The 20,415-nt window shown below is 49.3% G+C and overlaps 1 protein-coding gene, 4 pseudogenes and 1 gene segment (V, D, J or C); 3 read left to right on the top strand and 3 right to left on the bottom strand.

The window, feature by feature from the left end:
- Nucleotides 1-1,651: 1,651 nt before the first annotated feature.
- On the bottom strand, nt 1,652-3,126 carry LOC146757229 (feather keratin Cos1-2 pseudogene; annotated as a pseudogene). Its single transcript, XR_014937132.1, has 2 exons — nt 2,745-3,126; nt 1,652-2,373 (listed from the first exon to the last, which is right to left on the bottom strand). The product of XR_014937132.1 is annotated as a feather keratin Cos1-2 pseudogene (transcript).
- Nucleotides 3,127-5,634: 2,508 nt separating this feature from the next.
- On the top strand, nt 5,635-6,529 carry LOC146757228 (T cell receptor alpha variable 4 pseudogene; annotated as a pseudogene). The gene is made up of 3 exons (XR_014937091.1): nt 5,635-5,715; nt 5,892-6,275; nt 6,492-6,529. The product of XR_014937091.1 is annotated as a T cell receptor alpha variable 4 pseudogene (transcript).
- A 347-nt stretch (nt 6,530-6,876) lies between these two features.
- Nucleotides 6,877-7,816, bottom strand: LOC107324975 (feather keratin Cos1-1/Cos1-3/Cos2-1-like). The gene has a single exon (XM_015885415.3). It carries the CDS (start codon nt 7,585-7,587, stop codon nt 7,282-7,284), a length of 306 nt encoding a protein of 101 aa, XP_015740901.1. The 5' UTR covers nt 7,588-7,816; the 3' UTR covers nt 6,877-7,281.
- Nucleotides 7,817-11,123: 3,307 nt separating this feature from the next.
- On the top strand, nt 11,124-15,907 carry LOC107324969 (T cell receptor alpha variable 4 pseudogene; annotated as a pseudogene). The gene has a single exon (XR_014937131.1). The product of XR_014937131.1 is annotated as a T cell receptor alpha variable 4 pseudogene (transcript).
- On the bottom strand, nt 13,054-13,356 carry LOC107324970 (feather keratin Cos1-1/Cos1-3/Cos2-1 pseudogene; annotated as a pseudogene).
- Nucleotides 15,908-17,748: 1,841 nt separating the features above from the next.
- Nucleotides 17,749-18,791, top strand: LOC146757227 (T cell receptor alpha variable 26-2-like). The segment is given in 2 exon segments: nt 17,749-17,908; nt 18,286-18,791. Coding segments are annotated over 2 exon segments (516 nt in total).
- Nucleotides 18,792-20,415: the final 1,624 nt, after the last annotated feature.

The raw sequence follows: 20,415 nt of genomic DNA, 5'->3' as shown, positions 1-20,415 counted from the left end.
GCCAAGAGTATCCATGACTGGCTCAAAAGAGAAGAGAAGTGCATACCTGGACAAGAGAGGGGATGGGAGAAGGGCTTCAGACTCATGTGGATTCCAGGAATAAATAGATGAGAGATGTTGATTAGAGGGTGAAGGAGTCAGGCTGCCTTTTATATAGTGACCCTGCACTGCCCCAGGCCCTGATGTGGCCTTCGTGGAAGTGACAGTTTTCTAAGGTGCTTGCTATGAATGGAAAACAGACAATGTAATCAGCTGTGTGGCTGCTTCCCTTAATGCTGTTTCTTCACTTCCTGGCTTATTCCACACCCACTGCCTCATGGAGGCTTCTTCTGAGCATGGGATTGAGAAGCCTATGGGTTTGTGGGCTAGGAATAAGTCAGTGATGGCATAGAACTTAGCTCAAAGTGCAGAGATGGATCCATCTCAAACAAGTGATGCTGGCCTGAGGCTAACCTGTACACACATTTGCCTGTCTTTTTCTCCATCCCAATTGCTCCAGTGGGCTCACATGATTGGATGCTATGGCATGTGGGCTGGACTGCTGGGTTTCAATTCTCTTTCTCATCATGTTGTCCAATGGATAAGTTGCATAACCTTTTGTGCTCCTCTCACTGGGCCACCCGTGTGCATCTGCAAATGGGTCAGGGGCACAGTGCCATATGAGCCTGCAGTGAACACTGCCTAATGTGCACCAAACTCCATCCTGACCAAGGTGCACCTCCCTGAGTTCTCAAGAGAAATGAGCACTGTACGCACAGCAGTGATTCACTGAGGCCAGTGTCAACCAGACACAGTTGAACCCGAGGTGGGCAGGTCTGCAAGCCATGCAACAGCAGGACTGACTGCATGAGGTGTGTTTTATACCAGGGGGACATTCATGCAGTTCTGTTCCATCTTCTTTCTTTTCCTTCCTCAGTGCAGAATGTATAAAAACAAAAGGACCTCCCTTCCCAAGAGCCTGCAGGATGGCCTGAGCCTATGTCCTCCCACACACTCATAATTTTTCATGTGGAGACCCTGGAGGTTATGATCTCCATTTGCAGAACATGCAGGTATAGTGCAAGTGAAAGGCTGATTGCCTCTTACTCTGCAATATCCAGAATACCTCTTTCAGAGGCAAGGATCACCGCCCAAATCGGAGCCTCTGTAGTGTGACATAACATTCTCCCTTTTTCAGGGAATGGGAAAGGTCACAACAAATACTCATATCCACCAAGAGCAAAGCCATTCTCCCCGGGCAGCTCTGGAGAACATACATGGTGGGAGGTAACATAGAAAGCTCAAAGTGAGATGCCAGTGTCTTTAAGCAAAGATGAAAAGTAAATCACTCAGAGCAGGGGCCCCACTGTATAGGATTTGTCTTATCCTGTGTTTGAGTTCATGCAGTGCATGGGCCTTCTTTTCCAGCAGAGGTTCATAAGGAAAATAGAGGGGAAAAACAAAACAAAACAAAACAAAACAAAGCAAAACAAAACAAAAAAAGAAAAAAGAAAATGAGAAAATGGAGAGAATGAGGTGGGTGAATAAAGTGACATGAGCCGTGTTTTCAGAAAGTCCAGGATTCACATTCTCCTTTTGTAATCTCTATGATGGTGGGAAAACCAAAACAAAGACACAAACAAACAAAAAAAGCACCAACACAAAAGGAAACTCAGAGGGATGCAGAAGGTGTTTAATGAGTCTGAGAAATGATGTCACCCCAAGCAGAGACCCTGTGTGCAGAGAGCATCAGGAGCAGACAAGAAGCTGTTCCCCTTTCCTATGGCAGCATTGCCACAGAGCCCAGAGTTTTAGGGAGATGAGCAGGTCACTCAGGGTTCATTTTGGGGACACTAACAGAGACCTCTAATAAAAAAAGACAGAAATGATATTAGATAGGAAGAGTAAGTGGAAGAAGGAATCAGTGGTTGTTCTCCATGTTGATGGAGGCTCCAGGTAGTCCTGTACAAGTCTATTATGCAAGGCAGCACCACAAAATTTGTTCTTCAGTCAAGTGCCATGTTCAGCCTCCATAGGCGTCCTTTTCTGGAGCAGTGTTCAGCTCCTTTAGCAGGGGTTGCACCTTCTGCCACAGTAGCGGTTGGAAATGCAAGAGAGGTCAAGGCCCCCTGAGGAGATGGGCACACCCTCAGAGCTGAGGATGCTGCCAACAGCAGCGGAGGTGGAGGATCCCACGGCGGTGTTCTGTGGGAAGGAGCTGAGGATGGGTCCGGGCAGGGTCACCACCACGGGAGAGGGCTGGATGACAATGGTGGAGGGCTGGCACTGCCTGACACAGGGCTCATTGCAGCTGCTGGCCAGAGGGGTTGGGCCACAGGGCCTGCATGGCTGGCACTGGTCACAGCAGGACATGTCTCAGGGATGGAGGTACACCTGGCAGAAGGGACAGGGAGGAAACAGAACATCAGAATGCATGAGGAACAGCCTATCATCATGCTGAGAGGGAATCAATGTACATACAGTGCTGGGAGCTGAAGTCAGCTCAGGGATGTGCAAGGGATTCTTGGTCTCATCCTGACTGAGCACAATAAAAGCCACTGGGTCCTGTTCAGCTACAGCCTAGGCCCTAGCCCAGAAGCCACCTCCTTACAGGCCCAGCCTCACCCATGATGTATGTTCACCCCACTCCCCTCTCACAGGATAAGCAGAGCCAGGCATGGAACAGAGCTAATAGCAGCGGAGAGTTCTACTACATTTAGAACTCATTTCTGCAGAATGGAGAGAACAAGGAGCTTAACACTCACCTGATTCCCAAGAAGATGGAGGCAAGAGAAGTGAATGAGGCAGCAAGGAGCTCGACTGGCTTTTATAATGGACCCAAGCTGCCCCATTTCCAGAGGCATCCCTTACAGCAGTGATTATTTTCTGAGAAGGTCCTCATGAATGCAAAACATCCCAGCTAATGATATGGGCTGTGTGTTGGTTTCCTGTGCTGCTGTTTTTCACATCCGGACTTATGTCACTCCCATTCCTCACTGAAGGCATCTGCTGAGAGGAAGGAAGAAAGACCCAAGTTTTGCCAGGCAGTATATGTCAGTGTGGGCAAAGCAGTCAGTTCACATGCTGAAAGAATCCAGCATAGGCTAATGATATCAGCATGCTTAGTAGGCCATTGAAGTGATACAGCTAAACACTTTCTGCTACATATACGCAGGTGCCTCTGGGTATAGGTGTTTGCATGATTCCACACATGTGCCTGAGTAGGTGAGTGTTTGTGTGACTTACATGTCCCACAGTCTCAAGCTGAACAACCTCAGAGCAAACCTGGCAGATGTGTTTCCCAGCAAAGTCACAAAAATGCAGACATATGTATCTTCAGTCCTCTTTTTCTTTGTGACACCGGTTGTTGCAATATTGTTAGGCTTGCTAATACTCCTTGATGAGTGCCCTGGAGTTTGTTTACAAAACAGGAAGAATCTGAGCTTTTGTACCAAGTAGATTATAGTGACATACCTAACACCTTGAATTAAGTCGATAAGGGAAGTTCTACTTTGATTCAGCAAATATTGTGAATGCAGTTCTTGTGTGATCAAGACAAAGAGCACACCGAGCATTAGTGAAAATGGGGTTCAAGCAGTGAGCACAGGAAGGAAAAATAGTGACTTCATCCAGAGGGCTGTAGGATCACCACCACAAAATGTCTGAACATGTATGATGGTGCAGAACCCAACGTTAATGGGAAGTATGGAATACCTATGTACTGTACAGGAAAATGTTTGCATATATAACATAAGCAAAGAATCTAAGCTGAGGATTTTTTGTGCAACATACACATGATACGTGGAGCTTATCCCCCACGCATCCAGCACAGAAAATAAGGAATGCCTGGCTTCTAGCACTCTGGTTTGATCGATGTGAGTTTCATGATTGACTGATTTACAGTATCACTACTGTCTGCCACTTCTGCACATTTACAGTATCACTAGTGTCTGCCATTCCCTCACATGTCCTGTCACCAGATAACAGGGAGAAGAGTCTGGCACCTCCCTCTCTGCTTTCACTCTTCGGGACGTTGTAGGGAGTGATGAGGCCACCTCAAAGCTTTACGACACAAATGTCCTCAAACTCTCCTCAAAGGATATGCCTTCCAGCCACCCTATCAGCTCTGCTGCCCTCCTCTGGCCGATTTAAACACCTTAACAAACTTGCTATGTTTTGGAGCCCAGAACTGGAAAATACATTCCAGGTGAGCACACCAAGACAAACAAAGGTGAGTGCATAAACTTTTTTGATCAGTTGGCTATGTAGTGCTTAGTACATACAAAAATTCTTTTGGACCTCTTGGCTGCCAGGGCACAATGTTGACTCTTGTTTAGCCCAGTGTCAGCCAGCACATCTAGAACCCTTCAGGTTCTGTGAGTCTGTGCTACTCAGTTGCTCAGCTGCACTTCAAGGGTGTCCCCAGTCTAAGACCAGAGACTAAACAACACAATGAAAGGAAGGCACAGCATGTGTTGGCCATGGTAAACACACCATAGATTAAGGTAGTCAGGATGATTGAGGCTGGAAGATGGTGATATACTGGAAGAAGGAAAATGCTCTAGATTTAGTTGCACACGTGAAGATTCAGAAGCGACACAGCCCTCTTGACCCTCAGAGAAAATATTAGAACAATTGAGGGGGCTCCTCAGAAGAAGCTATACTGGAGCATTATGACTGTAGGAAGAAGAAAAGGTGTGTGAGTCTTAAAAGAGACACTTCCCATTCATGGTGGATTCTGCAATTTGCTGAAGTCTTAGCTGTTCGATTTCCTTGCTAAGGAATGGCAACTCCAGTGCAGCAGAAGGACTTGTCTGCATATTAGTGTAAAATCCCTTACAACTCTTGCATGTGAGTCTTCCAAACAGTGGTGGCTTTAACCACCCCAACAAATGCTGGATTAGCAATATGGCTGGACATCAGGAATTCTGGAGATTTCTCAATTTGAAAAGGGGAAGTAGAGCTGTGAGCAACCCTGAGACATTGCTGCCCATGCAGAGATACAGGCAAGAACACCACTGGCCTGCCTGACATGAAAACTTGCCTGGGAAGAATAGTGAGAAAAGTATCTTTACGTCCACTGTGGCAGCAAAAAGGAAGCTAAGGAGGCTGTATTTCCATTGGATCACAAAATGCCAGAAATAGTGTGAAGTAAATGTGTTATAAAATGATGGCTTAATTTTCCACCATTTTCATGATAGTTCTTTTAGACAGACCAACAACGCCCCTGAGTTTCATTCACAGAACTCAACGAAGTGAAGAAGCACTTCGTATAAAGAAAAAAAAGAAAAACCAAATGGAGAACTTAACCAGTTGGACATACTTGAGCCCTTGAGATTATGTGGGATGCATCCAAGGGTGTTTGATAGGGTGCTGTCATTGTAATGCAGCTCTATGTCATGTCTCAGGAGTCATGACGTTGGAGGGACAGAAGTCATAGCTAGGACAAAAAAAAAAAAAAATGAATCAAAAACATTCAGAAGGACTCAGAAGGGGAACTAAGGGAATTACTCCATTCCAAATGTACTCCATTCAACCCTTTCTCAACGACGTGTTGAGAGCAGATCCCTGTAGATGCCATCCGAAAGACAGCCCCGGGGCGGAGCTGGCAGCGGCGGCGGGGAGGAGGCTTCGCGGGCGGGGCACAGCCGGAGCTGGCGGTGGTAGAGCGGAGCCGGCGGCGGAGCGGCGGGATGCGGCAGTGCTGGGCGGCGGGGCTGGTCTCAGTGCTCCTGAGTGCGTGAAACTGCCGCTGGCGCGGCGGGACGGAGGGCTGCCTGGCCCTGAGGCCGGGCTCCTTTACTGTCCGTCCGGCATCTTTTCGTCCTCGTGTGACACTCTCTTATCCTGCATGAAATGTCTGTAGGAGTAAATGGATTTTCTGAGTTTACTGCTTCTTTTCTTCTCTGCAGTGGCTGTGAGCAGAGCTCAGGTGCAGCAGGAGCCGTCGGCAGAGACCACCGAGGGCAACGGCATCAACATCACCTGCTCACACCACAACATACAGACCTACGAGTACATCCACTGGTACCGGCAGCTCCCGGGCAAAGGCCCCGCATTCCTCGTCAGCACTCTTAAAGGCTCCAAAGAGGTGCCGGACCCGGAGGGGCTGCTGTCGGTGTCGGAAGACCGCCGCTCCAGCGCCCTCTGGCTCGCCCGGCCCAGGCTCGGGGACGCGGCGGTGTATTACTGCGCGTTGTTTGCACGGGGAGAAGAGACGGGTCTGCGGCCGGGCATGAACCGCTTTGGGCGTGGTGGGGGCACAGTGCCGTCTGGACCCGCAGGGGGCGCTGCCTGTAAGAGCCGTCAAACTTCATCCAGACCAGGGCGCACCTCCCTGTCTTCTCGAGATAATGAACACCGCCCCCATAGCTGACATTGCCTGGAGCCAATGTCAGTCAGACAGAGTTACGTTTGAGGTGGGCAGGACGGAAAACTGTCAAGCTGTGTTTGGCATCAGAGAGACATCCACACCGTTCTATTCCTTCTCCTACTCTCTTGTCCTTCCCCAGTGCAGGACATACGAGAGCAGGAGGAGCCCTGTTCCTAAGAGCCTGCAGGGTTGCTTGTTGCCATGGCCTTCCACACATTTCCCGTGAGCACTGCCGAGGTTGTGTTCTCTCTGTAGAATCTGTGTTGGTAGTTGTAGGCATAAACATTATAGTCAAAGGCCAAATGCTGCTTCCTCTGACATTGCCAGTATTATTTTCTTCATCTGCAAGTGACAATGCTATAGACACGGCCCCTGCAGTCTGTCACCCCCTCTCATTCTAATGGGAATGGAGAAGGATCTACATAAACATTCATCCTGTACCCACCAGGAGTAAAGCCATTCTCTCTGGGCAGATCTGGAGGCCACACAGGGAGGGAAATAATATCAAAGACTCAAACTAAGATGCAGAAATCTTTAATGAATGTTTCAAAAGGAAAATGAGATCTCTTTGAGCAGAGGCTCTGCAGAACAGGATTCACACGATCCCTTGTTTGAGTTCATGCAGGGAATGTGACTTATTATCTAGAAGATTATGGACTAGTTCTGAGGAACCTCAAATCTCAGGGGATCATAGGACAAAAGGATTGGAGAAAAAGTGGAGAAAGTGTTAGGAAGGTGAAATGAGGAATGGAAGGTGAGACATGAAGCACGTTGTCAGAAATCCCAGGGTTACCCCTTCCACTCAGCATATCTTAGAGTAGATGAGGATGGTCAGGTATTCTGTAAGCAGTGACTACAAGATTCCTTCTTGATAGAGCACCACGTTCAGGGTATAAGGACGAATTTCTCCAGAACCACGGCCAGCGAATTTAGCAGGGCGGGTACCTTCTGCCACAGTAGCGGCTGCCGAAGCCAGACAAGTCAAAGCCCCCCGAGGTGATGGGCACACCCTCAGAACTGAGGATGCTGCCAACAGCAGCGGAGGTGGAGGATCCCACGACGGTGTTCTGTGGGAAGGAGCTGAGGATGGGTCCGGGCAGGGTCACCACCACAGGAGAGGGCTCAACGACAACATTGGAGTTCTGGCACTGCCTGACACAGGGCTCATTGCAGCTGCTGGCCAGAGGAGTTGGGCCACAGGGCCGGCATGGCACACACTGGGTGTAGCAGGACATGTCTCAGGGCTGGTGGTACACCTGGGAGAGAGAAATACAAGGAAGTAAATCACAAGGATATGTGACAGATGGCCTGGGTAGCATCTCACAAAGGAACCAAGGCAACTACTATGGATGGACGTGAAAGCTGTGACAGGGTGCCTCATCCCTTCATTATGCCAGGGCCCTACACAGAACAGTGTGGCCCAGGGAGGCTCTCATTGACAATATGAATCTGAAGCCATGTAATCTGAGTTGTGAATACGCTCCGCAGACATTATCCCTTCTATGATCTCCACTACCACTACTTACTATCACTATCTGTTAACTTTTCTATTGAATCAAAATCTCACTTTTCAAGAGTACAACAGAGGGCTTCACACTTACCTGCTTCCCAACAAAGAGGCAAGAGAAGAGGATGGAAAAGCTGGAATCTCGGCTGCCTTTTATTCTGGTTCTCTATTGCTTCAGGCTAAGAGACAGCCTTGATACAGGCACTAATTTTCTGAAATGCTAACCTGGAATACAAGCCATCCCTTCTCATCATATGGGCTCTGATTTGATTTCCTGTGCTGCTTCCTATTCATTTCCAGGTGTTCTTCCCTGCCCATTCTCTAATAAGGACTCTTTGAAGTGCACCTTTCATCAAAAGGAAGCTGTTTGTCATCCTGTAAAACTACACAGGGGAGCAAAAGATGCACTTCACTTTATCCAGTGATTATATAAAATGGCTGGCCAGATGCAACAGGGCTGCTGTCTTTCTCTTAGTGGAAAATCCACCCCAGCCAAGCCCAATCCAGTCATGATCAGAAAGCATGTGGGAGAAGGGCTTCAGACTCATGTGGCTACCCAGAAGAAAGAGGTGAGACATGTTGATTAGAGGGTGAAGGAATCAGGCTACATTAAAGAATGTAGACCCTGCACTGCCCCAGGCCCAGGCATAGCCTTTATGGATGTGACAGTTTTCTAAGGTGCTTGTGATGAATGGAAAATAGACAATGACATGAGCTGTGTGGCTGCTTCCCCTAATGCTGCTTGTTCATTTCCTGGCGTATGCCACACCCATTCCCTCATGGAGGCTTCTTCTGAGTGCTGAAATTGAGAGGCCCCGGTACTTCTGGGACAGGAATGAGTCAATGATGGAAGAGAACTCAGCTCAAGTGCTGAGATCTGGATCAAGCTCAGGCAAGTGATGCTGGCTGGGGCTACCATGCATGCACATTTGCCTTTTCATCCTCTTTTTCTCTATCCCAACTTGATCTAATGGTCACATGAGTTTCGATACCAATGTAGATGGTTGCTGGGTTTCAGTTCTCTTCCTCAACCCACTGCCCTGTCCCTGCACATCTGCAAATTGTGCTGTCATCTCATCTGGAGCCCTGTCCTGCTCAGAGCACTGCAGCCTTGCCCTGCCAGAGAGGCCCCCAGCGTCTCCTCAGTCAGCTTTCCATTTACTCAGCATGAGCCTACCCAGCCACATGTGAGCATGTGCATTGCATTGGTGTTGAGTGCACACTTGTACCTGAAGTGTGCATGAGCTTCTGTTTCTGTGCCTGCATTGCTTGAATTTTTTTTTTATTTTTTTTATTTTTTTCTTTTTCAGGACATTTATGTAACACTTGTGTGCAGGCACGGGTGTGTTTTTGCGTATGCACACATGATATGTGCTTCTGCAGAATTAGTCTGACCCCGTGCACGAGTCCAGCAGGCCCCAACACCCACAGTGTTCCCTCTGTGCACTGGCATCATATGCTGGCACAGCCTGCATACCTCAAAGTCTGAACTAATCTAGAGATGTCTGCAATGTTTGTGTTTAACTGATTAGTGCCTGCTGCCTAGATCTAGTCTTTCCCTGGTGCCCCCTAGCATCTCCCAGCACCCACCTTCTTCTGTAAGGTCATCCCATCTCCTGACTCAGGTTGAAAGAATTTTCTATGGGAATCTGCTGGGTCTTTTGAGATGAAGTAATCCTTATATTCAGAGGGCTGTTTGTCAGAGGATGCACCGACTGGGAGAGAAGGGAATACCTAGAGAGACCAGGAGGAGGGATATAGTGACACTTGGTCTCAGGATAATGGCTTCAACAAAACAGCAGTGACACTGCAAATCTTAGAACTACGGCAAAGGACAGCAGGACATAGGTGACCAAATAGATTCTTCTAGGCTTAAACAGACCGCACCAGTTGACATGTGGTCTTGTTTCCATTTCCTTTTCCATGTGTCTCCAAATCTTGATGGGAATGGCCTCACCTTTGTCACTGTGGGAAGTGAAAGGCAACAAAGGATCCCAGTGTATATCTTCCTTAGTTCATGTTCTTGAGATCTGGTATAGCATTGTTCCCAAAAGTGCAGAATTTCCGTGTCAACAGAAGAAACACTTCTGTTTCCAGGTGAAACGCAGTCATCTGAGTATCACTGAATGTCTAGTTTTCTCAGTGTTGCCCTTGATCGACATACACACTATACTGAAATACAGCAGTAATGTCAACATGCACTTGTCCTGTGATACTGGGTGTGTTCTTATTCTGGCCTTTGGGGGAGGAATTTCATGGTTCCTTCCTTATTGTCCAAAGTGCTCTGCTTCTTATGGTTGTTTTTGACACGGCATCAGATTCATAGTTCTCCTTGCTCCCTCTCCTTTCACTCACCAGAAGGCCTTCTCCTCTTGAGCTTCCATCACATCATGGATCACATTTTTTAGTAGATTTCTTGAAATAGACACAAGACAATGTGTTACAAAGGAGACAAGACTCAAGACGACTGTGGTTTACCTTTCCTTAAGCCTGTGTGGAGAAATGTGTTGGAGTCACAGACTTTTGTCTGTTTACCTATTCTACCTCAGGGTATGCCATGATTCCCTGATAACCTGCATTTCACAGGTGATGAGATGATCTGTGGACACTATGGTTTTTTCAACAAAAAATAAAAAGGACCAGGACTGGCCTATCTGAAGGTGTGACTGCAGGTTCTGAGGTGGAAAACAGCAAGAAAGTCAAGGCACAGGGAACCTGTGGATTCTCTTATCTTGAGGAATACTGGGTCAAGAAAGGCATTGTGCTGAAGAGTGGACTGGCTGAAGGTGTGACTGCATGTTTCAAGGTGCAAAACCATCTCACTCAGTCTTGTGCACACTGGATGGACAAATTACCAGTCACTGGGGAGAGTGGCATGAGTGGCTTGTTGCCAAATGGTGGAGTCAGACTGGGGCTGAAGATGTCCCTGCCATGTGCTGTGTGCTGCTACTAGAAGAGGGGTCCACAATTCTCTAATGGAACACATGCAGGTCTTGTACCCCAACCAGATGTGGCAGGCACAGTTTTTATCCCCATTAACACCCGGATGTACAGCCAATACTCAGGGAGATGTGAAGTTCAGCACGTGCAGCTGGAATAGGGATGGATTGTCTGAATCCTCCCTCAAAGAGATTTTATAGTGTGGATATCTCTGTGATGCGGGCTTAGTTTTGGATCCGGTTGATCCTGTCAGGGAATCTGTAACTGTGCCTCCAGGCTCCCTCTCAGACTCTTCTACGCATTCAAATCCTGATGCTCTACATTTCCAGCCGCCGTCCCGGCGCCTTTGCCGGCCTTTCTCGGTCTCCTCGAGCAGCGATATCAGGACCATGGGCAGCAGCAGCCTGCGGGACCCGGGGCTCGGGGAGATCTCAGGTTGCCGCGTTTCCGGGCAGCAGCGCACGACCCGTTTCCGCTGCCGGGTTTCGGGATCTGCGGCGGCGCCTGGCACAGTGGGGGTAACCGGCCTCGGCCACTTCGCGCTCCCTGACCATTCCCGTCCCGTCCGTATTCTCTCCTGCCCCTCCCGCAGGGGACACTGCAGGCGGGAAGGTGGTTTCTTCTATATTGCAGGAGCTTTCGCAGCTGTCCCTCAGCTCGTCTCCTACTCGGCCGTGCAGGGGTTCCTCTGCAGTACACTAAGAGCCCAAACCCCGCTACCCGAGCACGGGTGCACAGCACTCGCAGCCCGGAGCAACCTCGAGTGACGCCAGAGGAGACAGGGAGGAGTAGGGCGGAGCAGAGCTGCGGGATGCGGCTGTACGGGCGGGGCTGACCGCGGTACTCCTGGGTACGCGGGGCTGCCGCCGCTGGGGCCGGGGCCGAGCTCGCCTTTTTCCGCCCCACTTCTTTCCGACCTCCTGCCCTTCTCTCGGCTGCATTCAGCCCGGTTGTTTCCAGCGAATTCAGCCCACCGATCCCTCCGTCCTCCCTTCCTCCCCACGTTCCTGACTATAGATATCCCTTCCCCCACTGGTGCATCCTTCACAGTCTTTTCTCCTCAGCTGCTTTTGCTTCTGGGATGTGATATTTTTGGTTGGAGCAATGGATGTTCTGAGATTGCATCTTCTTTTCTTCTCAGCAGTAGCTGTCAGCAGAGCTCAGGTGCAGCAGGAGCCTACTGCAGAGACACTCGAGGGCACCGGTATCAGCGTCACCTGCTTACATCCCAGTATACAGGGCGAAGACAACATCCAGTGGTATCGTCAGCTCCCGGGTCAAAGCCCCGCATTCCTCGTCAGCGCTTTTAAAGGCTCCAAGGAGGTGGCGGACCCGCTGGGGCGGCTGTCGGTGTCGGAAGACCGCCGCTCCAGCTCCCTGTGGCTCTCCCGGCCCCGGATCGCGGACGCGGCGGTGTATTACTGCGCCGTGAACCCACGGGAAGCCAAGCCGAGGCTGCGGCCGGGCACGAACCGCTTTGGGCGTGGTGGGGGCACAGTGCCGTCGGGACCCGCAGGGGGCGCTGCCACTCCTCCCGCCTTATTCGCCTCTCCCCTCCCGGCTGCGTACGAGCTGAGCAAGTCCCTCGCTCTGCTCGGCATCCCACGGAGTTACGGTTTCCAGCTGCACACCTTCTTGAGTGTTGAGTGTATGTTCTGATGTCACGGACACCTTCATGTGATCTCCTCAGTGGCACTGTTTTGAGAGTATGAGACTGAGAGTATTCAGGGCCTCTTGTGGTAGAACATCTATCTGTCTTCTTCAGCTGCAAGGGACAATGCTCAAGACGAGTCTCTGCAGTCTGTCACAACCTCCTGTTCTTCTTTGGGTGGAGAAGGGTCGATATTAGTACTCATCTGCAGCCAAGCTGTACTCCCACAACAATTCTGAAGGCAATTAACTTTGGAAAGTAACATCAAAAGCTCAAATGAGATGCAGAAATATTTAATGAATTTTTAATAGAGGAAATGGATTTGTACAGAGCTTCATAGCACACAGGAGCAGAAGGGAGAAAAAATAAAGGGGGAGAGGGGCGTGGGTGGAGAGAAGGAAGAAGAAAATAATGTGGAAGGGATTGGAAGAGACATGAGCCTTGTTTTCAGAAAGCCTAGAATTGCCCCTTCCTGCCAGCATTCCCCAGAATAGCTGAGGACTGTCAAGGACTCTGAAAGCAGTCTTGAAAATTCCTTCTTGATACAGCATCACGTTCGCAATTTCAAGAAGAATTTCTCCAGCAGCATGGCCAGTGGCTTAATCAGGGCGGGTACCTTCTGCCACAGTAGCGGCTACCAAAGCCAGACAAGTCAAAGCCCCCCGAGGTGATAGGCACTCCCTCAGAACTGAGGATGCTGCCAACAGCAGCAGAGGTGGAGGATCCCACAACAGTGTTCTGTGGGAAGGAGCTGAGGATGGGTCCGGGCAGGGTCACCACCACAGGAGAGGGCTCAATGACAATGGTGGAGTTCTGGCACTGCCTGACACAGGGCTCATTGCAGCTGCTGGCCAGAGGAGTTGGGCCACAGGGCCGGCATGGCACACACTGGGTGTAGCAAGACATGGCCTAGGACTGCAGGTATGCCTAGGAGAGAGGAAGAGAAGGAAGTAAAGCATGAGGGTACATGAGGAACAGCCTGGGTAGTCTCTCAGAAAGGAGCCAGGGAAACTACTATGGATGGAGGAGAAGGCTGAGAAAGTCAGATGGCTTCATTATGTCAAGTATGTATCTGTCTAAAGCTATGTAAGCTGTGTCCCAAGCACTGTCTCAGCAGACGTCATCTCCTCCATGGTCTCCCATAGCATAAAACTCAACTATCTCATAATGTTTCTGTTCAGGCAAGAGAAGAAGAGAGGGCTTCACAATTACCTGGTTCCCAATGAGGAGAAGGCAACACAGGTGCATGGCAAAGTATGGAACTAGGCTGCCTTTTATAATGGTCCTTCATCCCTGCAGGTCCAGAGGTCCAGTTGATGCATGCCATAATTTTCTGACCAGCTAACCTTGAATGCAAGCTATCCTTTCTCATTATATGGGCTGTTTTTTTATTTCCTGCAGTGCTACCTTTTCATTTTCAGATTTATGATGTGCCCACTCTCTAATGAAGGTTTCTTTGAAGTGCCGTCCACAAACAAGACCCTGCACTGCCCCAGGCCCAGGCGTTGCCTACATGGAAGTGACAATTTTCTAAGGTGCTCGTGATGAGTGGAAAACAGCCAATGGCATGAGCTGTGAGGCTCCTTCCGTTAATTCTGCTTGTTCATTTCCTGGATTATGCCACACACATTCCCTCAAGGAGATTTCTTCTGAGTGCTCGGATTGAGAAACCTCAGTGTTTGTGGACCAGGACTGAATCAGTGATGGCAGAGGACTAATGGATCCAGCTCAGTCAAGTGATGCTGTCTGGGGCTACCCTGCATATGCATTTGACGTGTCTTCCTCTTTTTCTCCATCCCATCTTGTTCCAGTGGGCTTATGTGATTGGATGCTATGGCACGTGAGCTGGATTGCTGGGATTCAATTCTCTTTCTCATCATGTTTTCCTCTGGATAAATTGCATTACCTCTTTGGACCCCTCTCACTGAGTCATCCCTGCACATCTGCAAATTGTGCTGGCAGCTCATCTGGAGCCCTGTTGTGCTCAGAGCACTGCATCTTTGCCCTGCCAGAAAGGTCCCCAGTGTCTCCTCAGTCAGCTCCCCATTGCCTCAGCCCATGCCTCTGCATCCATGTGTGCGCTTAAGCATGAGTGATGAGTGCACACATGTACCTGAAGTATGCGTGCGCTTTTGTTTCTATGTGTGCTTGCTCTTTAGTGAGTGCATTGATGTAGCCTTTATTTTCAGAGGGCTGTTTGTCAGAGAATGCAGTAATTGGGAGAGAAGGGAATTCCTAGAGAGACCAGTAGGAGGGATGTGATGATGCTGCATCTGAGGGCAATGGCTTCAACAAAACAGCAGTGAACCAGAAAATGTAGAGCCATGACAAAAGAGAGCAGGAGATCAGTGATCAAATTGATTCTTTTGGGCTTTAACAGACCACCCCAGGTGGCACATGGTCCTGTTTGTCATTATCTTTCCCATGCCTCTCCTAAACTTAATGAGAATGACTTCTCCTTTGTCAGTGTGGGAAGTGAAAGGCACCTGAGGATCCCAGTCTCTATCTTCCTTAGCAAGTTCATCTTCATGGAGATCTGGTATAACATTGTTCCCAAAAGTGGAGGATTTCTTTTGTCATATGGGAGAATTATAAGTGTTTCCAGGTGAAAGTCACAGTCATCTGGGAATCTAGAATGTCTAGTCTTCTCAGTGTTGCTCTTTGCTTTACATATATGTATATATATTGTGTACTGCCAGGAATATCATTGTCCATTTAGCCTGTAGGTCTGGGTCTGTTTGTAGCCCGGTCTTTGGGACAGGAACTTGATTGTTCTCTTCCTCATTTTCCTAAATGCTTTGCATTTTGCATATGTTTGCATATGTTCTGACATCGGCATTATCTTCATAGTTCTCCCTGCTCCCTCTCCTTTTACTCATCAGAAGGCATTTTCCACCTGTGCTTCCATCATACCACAATTCCCATTTTTTAGTAGATTTCTTGAAAGAGATGAGAAACAAGCTGTTACAAATGAGACCAGAATCAAGAGCATTGTGGTTTAGCTTTCCTTAAGCCTGTGTGGAGAAAGGTGATGGAGTCACAGACTTTTGTGTGTTTGCTCTACCTCAGAGTATGCTATGATTCCCTGATTCCCTGCATTTCACAGGTGATGAGATGATCTGTGGACACTGTGGCTTTTTTAACAAAAAAAAAAAAAAAAAAAGGAACAGGAGTGTCCTGGCAGAAGGTGTGACTGTAGGTTTTGAGGTGGAAAACTGTAAGAAAGTTAAGGCGCAGGGAACCTGTGGATTCTCTCATCTTGGGGACAATTGGGTCAGGAAAGGCACTGTGCTGAAGAGTGCTGTGATTGCAGCACCCTTACATGCAGCAGTGTTGAAATCCAACCCTGCCATCATCCTCCATATTCAGTCTCACCAGAGACCTCCCAGCAGCAGCCCTTCTGTACTGCTGAGGCTTGGCTGAAGTGCAAAACATTTGGTTGCAGATGCACATAGCCCATGGGAATGCAGGGGAATTCCAGTATCTATTTACATCACCCTACAGAGAGAAAAGCACACTTGCTATCCTTTGGAAATTATTCAATTAAAAAAACTTAAGAATGGTTTGGCAGTTGCCAAATTTAAGCTTTCCTTTGAATACATTACTTGTACTTGTTTTTATCATCCAGAGAGAACCACTGCTATGTCCAGTTATCTTTTGCCACTGTTGCTGGATTTAGTAGAAGCCACTCTTTTTCCACAGAAGCAGGGAAGGACACACTAAAGGATATAGCATATGTTCAGTTTGTCTGAAGAAGGAAATAAAATCACTCCAAGAGTGGCCTTCAAGTGTGCGGTGCAGCAGGAAGAAACAAGTTTCATTCCTACAACAGTGTTGCCACGGGGCCCTCATTTCCTGGCCAAGAAGTGTAGAGGGGAAAGGAGGTCACTTCAGGCTGGCTTTGAGGGGTTCTAACAGAGATCACTGAGGAGAAAAGACAGCAGTAATATTTTCTGAGAAGCTCCACCTCTGTTCAAAACATTGCAGATGTAGGCCTCGTTGTTTTCCTATGCTGTTCAATTTCATTTCTGGCTTAGTGCTATGCTCATTCCTTGCTGAAGGCAACTTAGGAGTGGCTAGAATGGAGACTCGGGTATTTCTGGGCAATACAAATCCATTTGGGCCGAAGATTCAGCTCTTGTGCTGGAAGAGTCCAACAGAGGCAAATGGTGTCATGCTGAACTCCACTACTTGGAGGCATTCTGGCAAGTGGCACAGCTCCTGGGTGTGACCTTATTCCACCTCAAAGTGCTCCCAGGACAATCCTGCTTGGCTCTTTTGCCTCTTTTTTTTCTGTCCCAGAGATCAGAGTATTATGAAGGCTAAAAAAGGTTCTAACAAAGACATGAACAGGCAAATCCAGATGGCATCAGAGCTGTGAACGAGGCCTGCTCTGTCCTGTTTCTGTAGTGCAGAGTAGTGTAGGATCCTTTCCCTTTCCCGCAGCAGTCAGTGCGTTTGTGCAGAGGGCAAATAATGTCTGAGCAACATCAGTGCATCCTGTACACTGCTCAGGAGACGGTGAAAAAATCAAGGATAGTGAATGTTATGTGCCTAGATTTTGGCATGACCACATTCACTGCCTGTTGTATAGTCCCCTCACAATCAAATAGGTGAGTTATGGCTTGGGTTAATGCATAATAATGTAGGTGAAAAACTAGATGATCTGCTGGGCTATAACTGCTGTGACTGTTATTCAGAGTACAGCTGGGAACAGGAATCTATAATGGGGCTTCTGAGGGATGAGTGCTGGACCAGTAGTCTTTGAATTTCCATTAATGCTCTATGTGACTGGATGAAGTGCCTTATAAGCATATATACACACACATACATATATATAGTATATATAGGAGTGTCCCCGTCTCACTATCGGAACAGAGGTCAAAAAGCAGAAGTCAAAGCCTGTTGCTGCACGTTCCCAGCCGTCTGTCCCGGTGACGCTGCCGGCCTTTCTGGGGCTCCTCGAGCAGCAACATCAGCACCAAGGGCAGCAGGAGCTGCGGAACCCGGAGTACACGACCCGTTCCCGCAGCTCCTTGGGCACAGACGGGCGACAAAGGCTCAGAAGCGTTGCACTGCTCGAGCCGTCCCATGCCACTGTGTGAGCTCTCGGCTGCCCTTCTCTCTGGGGACGCTGTAGGCGGGCAGCTGCTTTCTCCTGTACCAAGGGGCTTTCGCAGCCTTTTCTCAGCTCTCCACCTACACCGCAGTGCCCGGCCTACGCTGCAGCACATGCAGAGCCCAAAACCCGCTGCCCGCACACAGGAGCCCAACACTCGCAACTCGGAGCAACCGCGAGTGACGCCGGCGCAGGGCGCAGCCCCAGGGCGGAGCTGGCGGCGGCGGAAGAGGCGCCGAGTGCCGAGCTGAGCAGGGGCTGGCAGTGCAGCGCGGAGCGGGCGGCGGAGCGGCGGGATGCGGCAGTGCCGAGCCGCGGTGCTGGCCGCAGTGCTCCTGGGTGCGCGGGGCTGCTGGGGTTTCTTTCCGACATGTTGACCCTTTCTTTCCTGACGGCTGCATTCAGACCGGCTGTTACCGGAGAGCTCAGTGCACCGTTCCCACCTGTCTGCCCTTTCTCCCTGCGCTCCTTAAAAAATCCCTCCCCACGCTGCTGCTTCCCGCAACAACTTTTGCTCTCACCCCTTGCTCTTTCTGGTTTGGAACCTCCGTAAAAATATCCCAGCTTTTTTTTTTTTTTCCCCAGACAACAAGTTAGTGAGATATTTCATCTACTCAGAAAACGTTAATCTCCGTGAACCTTTTATTTTCTCCTCTACATAACATTGATTTTCTAGTGAAGGCATTTCCTGAGCTTGATGTTTATTTTATTCTCAGCATTGGCTGCGTGCAGAGCCCAGGTGCAGCAGGAGCCTTCGGTAGAGACTAGAGAGGGCACCGGCATCAACGTCACCTGCTCACACCCCAGCATACAAGCCAATTACATCCACTGGTATCGACAGCTCCCGGGCCGAGGACCCGCAATCCTCGTCAGCGCTGTTACAGGCTCCAAGGAAGTTCCGGACCCGATGGGGCGGCTGTCGGTGTCGGCGGACCGCCGCTCCAGCGCCCTGTGGCTCGCCCGGCCCCGATTCGGGGACGCGGCCGTGTATTACTGCGCCGTGGACCCACGGGAAGCTAAGCTGGGGCTGCGGCCGGGCACGAACCGCATTGGGCGTGGCGGGGGCACAGTGCCGTCCGTGCCCGCAGGGGGCGATGCAGCACCTCCGGCTGGGACCTCCCGAGCTGACATTGCTGACATTGCTGACATGGAACATGTCCCTCGCACTGCTCGGCATCCTCCGGAGTAAGGCCTTCGAGCTGCACGCCTTGAGTGCGGCATGTCGAGGTCGCAGACACAATCAAGCGGTTCCCACAGTGGCTATTCCTTAAAACCACCAGATGGTGTGACAGGATTTAGTGCCCCTGCAGGTGAGGTGTAGATTCAGTAGAGGCCACTGTAAGGTGTGTTGGTTGTGAGGTCTGCTGGTTCATGCTGGCTGTGGATCAAGTCCCTTCTCAGTTCCAAGGGAAGTACAATTAAAAGGGACAGTGATAATGCATAGAGTAACCCCAAAATGTAAGCATAAGGGAGACAAGGAGGGAGACAAGAACTCTTCAGCACCTAACGAGTGCCATTAGAGAACGATTGCTGTTAGATTAGAAATGAGTGACTGAGTTTTGTTAGTGACAAGTGACAAAATGAAAAGAAAGATGAGGAATGCTCTTGAGGGACTTGTGGGGCTATTCACACATATTAAGGAATGTTTAGGGAAAGGTCAAAGGCGTCACAAAATGGGTTGTAGGGAGGAAAAACAGGATGCACTGCAGAGGAAGGACAAAAATTTCCGGTCAGTACACCTTCAGGGATAAGCCCTGTGCCTGACCACCACAGCACATCCTGTCGTCTTCTTAATTCTTGACTTGTCTGTGCAGTGTTGAAACTGTGCTCTATTTCTCATGTGGGAGTGCACCAAGATCTAGGCCAGTAGATGCAGAGACTGCTGTGCAGTAGAGATCTGGCTGTCAGAGACCAAAACCACATCCAAAGCATACCAGGCAGGGGTATTGGATGTGGCTGTGAGATTGTGGGAGTCCTTGTAAAGCCAGTGGATGAAAGTATGTTTCCACTGGGGAACTGCAATGCTTGTCAGCCAGAGAGGAGGAACAACACTTGGCTCTGTGCTTAAGGATTATAAGAGAAATGGTGGTGTTACCTGTGGGTGTTGCTAATGGCAGTGTGCACCCTGCCTGTGGAGCCAGCAGACTCATTTCCGGCAGCTCTGTCATCTTGGTCTGGGAGGTGGTTTTCTGCCTCCTTCTCACTCAGCAAACAGAAGGGTCGGTCTCAGCATGCACCGCAGCTATCTCGTCCTCACTGCCTTCCTGGGACAACTGCTGGGTAAGTGCTGGCTTCTAATCAAGGCATCCATCTTCTCCCCAGGAAGTGCTCACCAGCCTCACCGGGTCTTCGTGGCAAACAGCTCCTGAGTTACAACAAACCTTGGGCAAATATTAATGGACAAACATGGTTGTGCACCAGTCCTCTCAAGATTCTGCTGCTGTCAAAAGTGATGAGGAAAGATAGTGAGACCACAGAACTATCTCTTGTTTTTCTCTTTTTTCTCTTTTTCTTCCTTTCTCTTCTGACCCACCTCCTGCCACCCGCAGAGATTGCATCCATTGCCGCATTCCCACATTTCAGCCTTTCCAGCAGAAAGAAGCAGATCCTGTCAAAGTCACAAGAGTGGCATTAAACATTTAATCCCATCAGCATGAAGTGGATGTTGCCTGATGCATACTGACCATGGCTTTCCGTGTTCTCTTGGATGTCAACATAGCCAGAGATCACACTTGTCAAACTTCAGCTCATCTTTGTGTACAGTAAGGGTCTTAGGAGCTCTCCAAGAGGATGTGGATGAGGAAGCAAGATGCATCTTTTCCCACTAGCTCCATGGGTCCTTCAAC

The sequence above is a fragment of the Coturnix japonica genome, chromosome 24 (genome assembly GCF_054131305.1).
Source record: "Coturnix japonica strain WE chromosome 24, WE-NBRP24, whole genome shotgun sequence".
In the NCBI taxonomy this organism is placed as follows: domain Eukaryota; kingdom Metazoa; phylum Chordata; class Aves; order Galliformes; family Phasianidae; genus Coturnix; species Coturnix japonica.
Note: the sequence above shows the minus strand (reverse complement) of the source record. Positions and strands in the feature narration are given on the sequence as shown.